Genomic DNA, 9,433 nt, shown 5'->3' on the forward strand with positions numbered 1-9,433 from the left:
TTTCTTTTATATGTTACCGACTCAACAAATACAACTTTAAAATCAATAGTAATTGTAACATCTTTCTATTATTAATCAATTTATGTCGTTTCCTTATTTTTAGGACACTTAAAGTAACGAAATAGTAAGTAAAATATTTCTATGATCTTAAATGTGCAGTAAAATTACGCATACGATGTCAAGGCCCATGCATTTGTTTCTGCCCCACCGCACTCAGCAGTTCTATAAAACCATAACGCTGGACCGTTGACATCAATCAAGAACTGATTGTCAGACAAATCGCTCTCAAAATGTTTGCCACCGTAAGTACCTCAAATACCTTAAGGTTTTCCTTTAGATGTTACAAAATCTCACAGATATTCTTATATAGGTAATAGACATTGTTTGCAGTCACCGTCTTCGTTTACCTTATTCTCCTTCAAAGTCTAGTGTAATCAATGAAAAAAGGCTAAAAAGTCGAAAAGTCTTAAGTCGAAAAAATTCTTCTTTTTCAGGTACTATCCCTCGGCGCCCTTTTGTCGGCTGTCAACGCCGGTCTCTACCCTGGATACGGTCATGCAGTCTCCTCTCAGAGTATCATCAGACATGACGCTGGCTATCCTGCCTTAAGCCACGCTGCGCCCTACGCCGGGTACTATGGTGCCGCTCCTGCTTACTACGGTGGACAACATGAATATGTACGTTCTAGGACCTTTAATATTAATATTCTCCCCCAGATTTGTTTTTATCTTTGAATGAAAAAAATCTTGTTAAGAACCCGAAAGAAGCGACGGAGATGTAGTTTCTCTTAAAATGTCGTGAAGAATATTTTCAGAATAACGGTGTCGTCAGCTCATCTAGAACTCCATCAAGGGGCACAGAGTTTACCCAAATTTATGCTACTAGGCTATAGTCAAACATAAATAAAGATTTAAATAACCTAACTTATTAGCCAGTCGACAAATGAAGCTGATGACAATAGTAAAATAATCGAATATCACAAAAAAATAATTTTCACTTTCAGACTTATCCGAAATACAACTTCGCATACTCGGTGGCGGACCCCCACACTGGTGACAACAAGTCGCAGCACGAGAGCCGCGACGGCGACGCCGTACACGGCCAGTACTCGCTGGTGCAGCCTGATGGCTCCGTGCGCACTGTTGACTATAGCGCTGACGCACATAACGGGTACTTTATTGGACCTTTATGCGAAATAAGTCATGACGCTTATGAACCAAAGCACACGGAATAGATACGGATTAAGCTACGGCTGACAATTCTTTGACTTATTCTAAATTAGAAACATCACATAGCTCTGCAGCTATAAATATCCGTAATATCGCTATTCTTTTGTGTGTATGTAACAATCTGGTCTATATCTAGGATGTTTTCTAACAAAGTTGCCACAAAATTTTGCAACAAGCTTGTCTTATCACACTTTCGTCAGTAATGATTTCTTCATATCCGTACTGCCGAAGCAAACCATTTAAAATATTATTTATCATAACATCCCTTATTACATCACACTGTTTCCTATCGTGTCATTTCCCACCGCATCAATTAAAGCCTAGCGATCTCAAAGATGATCACAATTATATTCATTTTACGACAATCTTAAAATACCTGTAATTAATTTTGTTTCTTTTTCAGTTTCAACGCTGTTGTCCATAACTCAGCTCCCCTAGTGCACGCTGCTCCTGCATATTATCATTACTGAGAAGTTTTCATCTGAAGGATACCAGTTAATTTATTAAACATTATTTATTGGATTTTTTAAAAATCAACATAAAAATACACAATAAAGACTCTTGAATTCTGTATTTTATTTTATTTTATCTTATTATCTTTGTTTCTGTCCACGGTACATGTTAAAAAGATATTGAATAATAAAAAGACCATAGTCAAGGTGAACAATTATCGGAATTTAGTTAATGGCGTAAATACTAGAACTGTAAAACACTTGAAATACTAAATTATACCGTAAAGAATAAATTGCGGTAGTTAATGTTTATAACATTCTTATTAGTAACAATAACTTTCATGAAAATAACAAAGTATCTATGACATGCGGAAAGTATTATCATTAAATTTATATCAACAATAATATTTTACTATATAAGAAAAGTGGAAACATCTGAGGGTCTTTCCCTATAATCAAATAGTAATAAAAGATTAAGTCATGAACTCATGAAGGTCTGATTTAACCTTAATTAAGGAGTATGACAAAAAGGTATGATAAGAGTAAGGGATTTAGAGGAGGAGATGGATAGAAAAACCCTTTATTCTGTAGTTTGATTCTCTCCTCTATGCATTAAAGGTAATTATAGCATCTACAACGCTTTTTGAACAGCGGTCAGTAGACGCAAAATTTAATAAGAATACTACTACAGAAACAATCCCGAAGATTGCCTTCTAAACTGTAATATTTTTAGAAGACGTGATTTCAAATAGCAACGTTCATTCTTATTCGCGCCAATTTAAGCAATATCAATTAATATAATTTGAGAAAAAAGGCACATAAAATATTAAAAATCGTTAACACTAACATATGTAAATCTTGGTCATGCATTTTCCATGTTACGTGAAGTTATACAACTGAACGGTAATTTGTTACTTTGGGTGACCAAAGCACACACATTTTACGATGTTCACATTTCACATGCAAATACAATTCTAGAATCTTACGGTTTGTAGATTTTCTAAAATCGACTCTTGTACTTACAAATATACCTGCTAAAATCAAAGAAACGAAAAAAATATTTTTAAATTTTAAAACTTCTTAACCTTTAGTTTGTAGTCAATTACTGCAATCTACACCAACGTTATATAGAAGAAAGATTTGTATTTTGATATGTAACGAACAAACTCGAAAACTACTGGATCGATTTCAAAAAATATTTTCCATTAGTAAACTACATTATCATTCAGTAACATAAGCTATATGTACTACTGTAAAAAGTTTTTTTTTAATATGCAAGGACGAAGTCACGTAAAAATTCATTCCATAATATCACATGAAACTAATGTAATAGTCGACTACACTGTACAATGATATCCCATATATCAAATATAGATCCAGCAACAATATTTGTTGGGTTCACGAATGGGCCTGTCGACCGGTGAAATACCACGACCACATAGAAGATATGCGTGCAGTGGAAGCAATTCCGCGTTTCGATAGATGAGTGTGCGTGGCGGAAGCCTAATTTTAGCCCATGTTCCCTTCCCACCTTTTTATATAGAAATAATGGGAAGGAGAAGTTGATTTGGCGGAGGAGTGGAGGCATCCGGGAAGGGAAAATATCCTCTTTCTGCGCGTCCCCTCCTCCGTCCTTTAAAGGTAGGCAACACATCTGCAATTGCAGTTGTTGTGTAAGGGATGCGGTCGCTTCTATTTCGTCGAATTCAGGTGGCTGCTTGCCCTTTTGCCACCTTATAATATAAAAAATATATATGCAATAATAATGTGCTGATGTATTATAACAAATCCCGAGTACCACTTAAGTTACAACTACTTATAGATCAAAATATATCGATATCAATAATTCATCCAATTTAATGAGCCACAGACTTCGGAACCTTTGAATTAAAAAAAAAATTAAAACTCAATGAAAGACATAAACTCGAGATACTCACAAAAATTTAAATCATGTAATTGTTATTTGAAAACTAATAATCATATCATTTTTTGTTACGTTTAGCACGCAATATGGCAGTAACTAGAGGTAGCATGGTCAAAACTAATAGATATCGATACCATGACATATTTTAGTGGAAAATTGGGTTAATCGAGTCTTTTTCACTGTCTTTGTTCCACCAAGGTCCGTACCACCGGCAGCCCCACTTGCCCGTACAACTGTTAAGTCATATAAAAACCACGGTCAGTTTCTATTGACATCAATCAACTCACAACACGTTGACAACACGCAAGTAAAATGTTCAGCAAAGTGAGTTGAAATTAAACTTGAATTTTAATAGACAACATAAAACATTAAGCTTTTATGATTGCTATATACGTCTTTTCGGATATAATTTTGGGCTTACTAGGATATGTTAGTTAAATATATATAACCACATGTTAAGAGTTCATCTTTTATAGTTAATAAACGCTATAGAACGAACATTAGGAGAAAATATTAAGAGTGTAATGTGATGAAATTTGTTGCTTTTTGGAGAGTAAACAAAGTACTTTAAATAGCATGTTTAACAAAAACCTTATTTACATCAACTAATACTTCAGCAACTTTCAATCTACCAGCAATTTTTTTTAAAACTTTTTTAAAACTTTACGTTTACTTTCAGATCTTTGCATTTGGAGCTATGCTGGCTGCGGCCAACGCCGGTCTTTACCACGGACATGGCCACGCCGTATCCTCTCAGAGCATCGTGCGGCACGACGGCCACGCAACCCCGGTGTACCAGGGGCATTACGCACCTTTAGCGTATTCTGGACATTATGCTCCTGCCGCTGTCTATGGTGGTCATGATTACTATGTAAGTAATAGTGGATGGACTAATCTATGAAAATAATGCGACGCCCAGTGATGCTATAAGCATTGCTAACCACACGATTTAAAACTTAGTTTAAAGTTACCACTGTCAACATTTTTATTTCAGCCTTTTATTTATATCTGTCTAATTCCCTTTGAAATAGAAAATCAGAGATAAAAATAATATGCTAAAATACAAGCATTTCCGCACTGTAATAATTTCAAGATAAGTTTTTAACTATGTGAACTCTCTGCATCACGTCTCGTCAGTAAACATCCAGCGATCGCAAAAGCAGTGTTTATGATGCAAGTGATTACAGATTACAATAATAGACACCAGATGTAACCTTAACAACCTGTTTGTTTAGGCTTATCCCAAATACGACTACGCGTACTCCGTGGCTGACCCTCACACCGGTGACCACAAGTCTCAGCACGAGAGCCGCGACGGCGACGCAGTGCACGGCTCCTACTCATTGGTACAGCCTGATGGATCTGTGCGCAAGGTCGTTTACACCGCTGACGACCATACTGGGTAAGAAGCTTTATTGTTTGGTTTAAATGCTTATTATCGAACTTAATTTTACAAGGTAAAAAACGCCTACGATTTCCTTTTAGTAATGTCAAAGATCTTGATCATACTTGATCATCTTTTATCGTTTATCCCAGCGTCTTAACTAAGAAGGTTGTCATTTTTCTATTGAATATTCTATTGGCTTTTATTGACATAAACCATTGCTTTGTCAAGACCTTTTAACAAAACATATATGATTTATAATAATATAGTCGTGTATTCTCCGATGATATCGATAAGTAACAATATTTTTATCTCTTTCCAGATTTAACGCTGTAGTACACAACTCCGCTCCTTCAGTCCATCCTCAGCACTACCACCATTATTGATCTCGATCTGCAATGATTATATAATTATGTCACAAAATAATTTATTAAACTCATTGTAAATACAACGTTCTTTACTTTTTTTTATTAAATTTACATCCTAGCAACAAAGTTAACGAAATCGAAAAATGTTAAAAAGTTTAATGGAATTAAGTTAAGTAAAAAGTTAAACCTTATCAAATATTACAATGTTAACATTTAATTGTGTCTGTTGAGAAAATTGTCTTCTAACAATTAATCTCTATTGCGGACAAAAAGATTTACAGATGTTTTCATCATCGTTATACATTCAATATATACATTTAAGATATTTCTTTAATTATTTAATTTATTTATTTATCATTTTAAGAATTACCTTAGTTGCGGATTACTCTTTAAAATAACAAAATTAAAACAAACAGAATTTATATTTATACTACGGTATACAGTGATACTGTTTTGAATCTGGAAACTATTAGTCTTGATAACACTATTGACCTTCAAACTTCAGAAAGTAGCCTTCTTAGAACACATTTAACCGGGCTAATAGCGTGTAAAAGGCCGAAAAAGCCATTCCAACAAAAACGTTCCACTATCACGATCTAGTAAAAGTAAAATATATCTAATAGTCGTGTAAAAGAACGAGAATTAAAACTCTGCTCCGTACAATTAAAACAAATGCTGTTATTGGTTTCTTAGATATATCGTGACTGTTTTACAGTAAAGGTAACTGCATGCATCAAAAAATGTCGATAAAGTGAAGATTCCTTTTATTTTCCTGGCCACTATTTTGTTTATCCACAAAAGATTCGAATTAACAAGTGTCGAAAACTTCGTGTCGTAAAACTTCAAATAACATACCAAAGCATATATTTTAACTATGTTAAATAAAAATAAATTATAAATTTAGAAGACAACTTTGTGATCCGATTGCATTTGGATGGAGAAAAATTTTATTACAAATTAAAGCGCAAAATAATACCACCCGTATATCACTAACAAACAACTGCTTTTAGCAAGGAACATTAAACTTTTGATGAATTTACAAGCAGACATCTCAACACCCAGTGGCCGGTTTCGTCGTTCTTGCAAATGTGCTGCGAAATACAACTGTTAAAGTAATAATAACATCTTATCGCAGACCTCATTGACCCACAATACTAAAGCGTAGTACGAGCAGTTCACAGAGTGTTATTGTTAAGTAACGATCATTAACTTGATAATGTGTAATGCGAGATTGTGAAGACAAAGCGCGACCTTGCGACCGCGGGGACGATCCGCGAAGCGCTCTCGACGCCCCACCGGAGCCGCGATATTATTCTTATAAAACCCTCGGATTATCATCGAGAGTATCATAGTAACAGATTACATTCCAACGCTAAAATGTTTAGTAAAGTAAGTTCCTCTAAGCATTTCATTAATTTATATTGAACGATACAAAAATCTAAAACGTTTTAAATTGTTACAGATTCTTACATTTTTAGCTGCGATAACAGTCGCCCGGGCCGGGCTCCTCCATGGTGCGCATAACGGATATGGAACAGCCTATGGCGCTCAGTACGCCCTACGCGATCAGATCGGCCTCGTCGGAAGAGTCGATCCTAGACCTCCTTTCCCGTACCCCGCACATGCACATGCTGCTCCTTTCGCTCAAGCCGGTCCTTTGGCCCATCCGGCTCCTTTGGCCCATGCCACTCCTTTCGCTCAAGCCGGTCCTTTGGCCTACCCAGCTATTTTGAGCCGTACTGGTCCACTTGCTTATACTGCTCCTTTAGCACATTCCGCGCCTTTGTCACACGCAGCGTCACTGGCCCAAGCTGCTCCATTATCCCCCGTTGCTCCTTTAGCCCAGGCTACTCCATTAGCCCACACCGCTTCTTTAGTCCACGCCGCTGGTTTAACACACGCCACTCCATTGGCACATTCCGCAGCCTTGGCAAATGCAGCACCCTCGGTCCGCGCTACACCATTAGCACATAGTTCTTTATTGGCTCGTGGTGCAGGTCCCGTGGTCCTCGCTACATCCTCAGTCCAAACCAATTCCATTGCCAATACCGCATCTCTCGCCCGTGCAGGCCCCCTCAACTATGGTACATCATTAGTCAACGCTGGGCTACTAGCACATACCGCACCATCAGCTCATGCTGCTCCACTTGCCCATGGTACACCTCTAGGTTATACTTCTCTGGGACATGGTGGTTCTCTAGCATACGGTGGAGTCTACGGTCGTCCCCTTGGGCACCTCGGAGGATATTCCGGAATCGGCCAGCGTGGAAGCTACAATGACTACTACGTAAATATATTTATTAATTCGTATCACAATAATGTAAAATATGATTTCTTAATTATTAATGATACTCTTTTTTATTGCAATTTGCAGTCACACCCTCAATATCAATACTCATACTCCGTGGAGGACCCTAACACCGGTGATCATAAGGCCCAGCACGAGACACGCGACGGCGATGTTGTGAAGGGAGAATACTCACTCTTGCAGCCCGATGGTACCTTCAGGAAGGTTCACTACACCGCTGACGATCGCAACGGGTAAGCATAATAGCAATTAATATATATTCAAACTAGTCGAATCAGTGACTTTTTTCTAATCCTAAAAAGATATTGTAGTGACTTCATGGGACCTTGTAAAATAAATAATCTTTTACCCCATTCATAGGCCATCTCGTTACAAGCTCGCTATTTATTGGTCGTCATAATTTTCAACACCACGACAGTAAATTCCTTCCTATTACACATAACGGGCTGATTATGTGGTTCTTAATTGGTTTACAAAATCTAACATTGCATTGCTAAAAAGTTATAATTACCGGAAGCTGTATCGTAAGTTATATCGATTTATTTAAGATCATATGGTTGTCTAACCGGTTATACGATTCACGTTCCGGTCCATATGAGTAATGAACTCTGTCGACCTTTCGCGTACGAGACTCGCATTCATATACCGGTGGACAGGTGTATCAAACAAGTTTCAAACGAGTTCGCATTGTAAACATCATGACTAACACGTGACGTTTCATTGCAGATTCAACGCAGTCGTCCACAACTCTGGTCCCAGTCACCACGTGTATTCTTCTCAGCATCACCACCATTAATAACGATCGATCGTCCGATCTTTAAACAACCCAAAGTTTTCATTTAGTCTCGCTATCGTTGATTTTGTTCTTTTGAATGTTTGTTTATATAGTTAGTCAATAAAATCGAGTACAAATTTATTATTGTCTTAAATTTTTCAAGCATGTCCTGAACGAAAAACTTGAGCGTTCACATTTTGAAAAATACTTTCTTTTTATATTTAAGAGTTCATCATATAATCTACAAGGAGCCGAGCAAGACGGTTTTTGGTTTTTCATTAAATACTAACTCTTAAATTGTAAAAAAAAAATTGTGGAGACAAAAACGATTTCAACGTAGTTCAATTAAGGCGCACACCCACACCAGTTGCATACGTTGCGAAAGTTTGTTATACAAATGTACATTCAAATGACGAAAGCAATGCAAACATGGTAATTTATAACGACATTGTAACAACACTCATTACGTACAGCGTTGATTTTGTTGAGAACAAACACACAGATAACAATCTACATTTAGTTTAAATTAATTTATTCTTTTACTTATATTAAAAGCTGTGGAGCCGTTTCATTAAAAGCTAAAGATATTTATAAAAGAAAGATGCACGGTGATAACTATTTGACAATACTACTCGACCAGACAAATACCAATTGCTTTCAATCAAGCAAAATATAATCAAATATTTGTACGTTTTCCATAAGTGTTGCAGGTCAGGGTTTGAAGCTTAATGAAATTTTAATCAACTAGCTACAATCTTTTTAAATCTAAAAACTGAATTTGGGATTCACATTTCAATCTAATTCCGAACTACGAGGTATGTTAAGAAACAAAATTCGATATATTTAGGCGTAATTGCTTTAAATTTGAAACGATTATCTCATATTCCCTAATAGCAACTACAAAGGGTGAAATAAAATACACTGAACTATATTTATGAACATGTGGAAGAAATCCTTACGCATTCTTGAATATTGAGAAAGACCGTTGGTAGA

At 36.4% G+C, this 9,433-nt stretch overlaps 3 protein-coding genes across 3 annotated transcripts; all 3 read left to right on the plus strand.

Moving 5' to 3' along the window:
- The first annotated feature begins 290 nt into the window (after positions 1–290).
- On the plus strand, positions 291–1,741 carry LOC106716563 (cuticle protein 7-like). Its single transcript, XM_045678400.1, has 4 exons — positions 291–306; positions 472–677; positions 1,004–1,170; positions 1,633–1,741. Exons 1-4 carry the CDS (start codon positions 291–293, stop codon positions 1,697–1,699), a joined length of 456 nt encoding a protein of 151 aa, XP_045534356.1. The 3' UTR covers positions 1,700–1,741.
- A 2,146-nt stretch (positions 1,742–3,887) lies between these two features.
- On the plus strand, positions 3,888–5,429 carry LOC106716516 (cuticle protein 7). Its single transcript, XM_045678333.1, has 4 exons — positions 3,888–3,929; positions 4,285–4,476; positions 4,841–5,007; positions 5,312–5,429. The coding sequence occupies exons 1-4, from the start codon at positions 3,918–3,920 to the stop codon at positions 5,373–5,375; spliced, it is 435 nt and encodes a 144-aa protein (XP_045534289.1). The 5' UTR covers positions 3,888–3,917; the 3' UTR covers positions 5,376–5,429.
- A 1,238-nt stretch (positions 5,430–6,667) lies between these two features.
- LOC123721065 lies at positions 6,668–8,529 on the plus strand. The gene is made up of 4 exons (XM_045678324.1): positions 6,668–6,746; positions 6,820–7,644; positions 7,732–7,898; positions 8,392–8,529. The coding sequence occupies exons 1-4, from the start codon at positions 6,735–6,737 to the stop codon at positions 8,459–8,461; spliced, it is 1,074 nt and encodes a 357-aa protein (XP_045534280.1). The 5' UTR covers positions 6,668–6,734; the 3' UTR covers positions 8,462–8,529.
- Positions 8,530–9,433: the final 904 nt, after the last annotated feature.

This window comes from Papilio machaon, chromosome 6, assembly GCF_912999745.1.
Source record: "Papilio machaon chromosome 6, ilPapMach1.1, whole genome shotgun sequence".
NCBI classification, from domain to species: Eukaryota; Metazoa; Arthropoda; class Insecta; order Lepidoptera; family Papilionidae; genus Papilio; species Papilio machaon.

Coding starts and splice junctions, on each gene's coding strand:
- LOC106716563 (XM_045678400.1), top strand. Junction 678..1,003: donor ACGGTGGACAACATGAATAT/GTACGTTCTAGG, acceptor TTTCACTTTCAG/ACTTATCCGAAATACAACTT. Junction 1,171..1,632: donor AGCGCTGACGCACATAACGG/GTACTTTATTGG, acceptor TTTCTTTTTCAG/TTTCAACGCTGTTGTCCATA.
- LOC106716516 (XM_045678333.1), top strand. Junction 4,477..4,840: donor ATGGTGGTCATGATTACTAT/GTAAGTAATAGT, acceptor CTGTTTGTTTAG/GCTTATCCCAAATACGACTA. Junction 5,008..5,311: donor ACCGCTGACGACCATACTGG/GTAAGAAGCTTT, acceptor ATCTCTTTCCAG/ATTTAACGCTGTAGTACACA.
- LOC123721065 (XM_045678324.1), top strand. Junction 7,645..7,731: donor GAAGCTACAATGACTACTAC/GTAAATATATTT, acceptor TGCAATTTGCAG/TCACACCCTCAATATCAATA. Junction 7,899..8,391: donor ACCGCTGACGATCGCAACGG/GTAAGCATAATA, acceptor GTTTCATTGCAG/ATTCAACGCAGTCGTCCACA.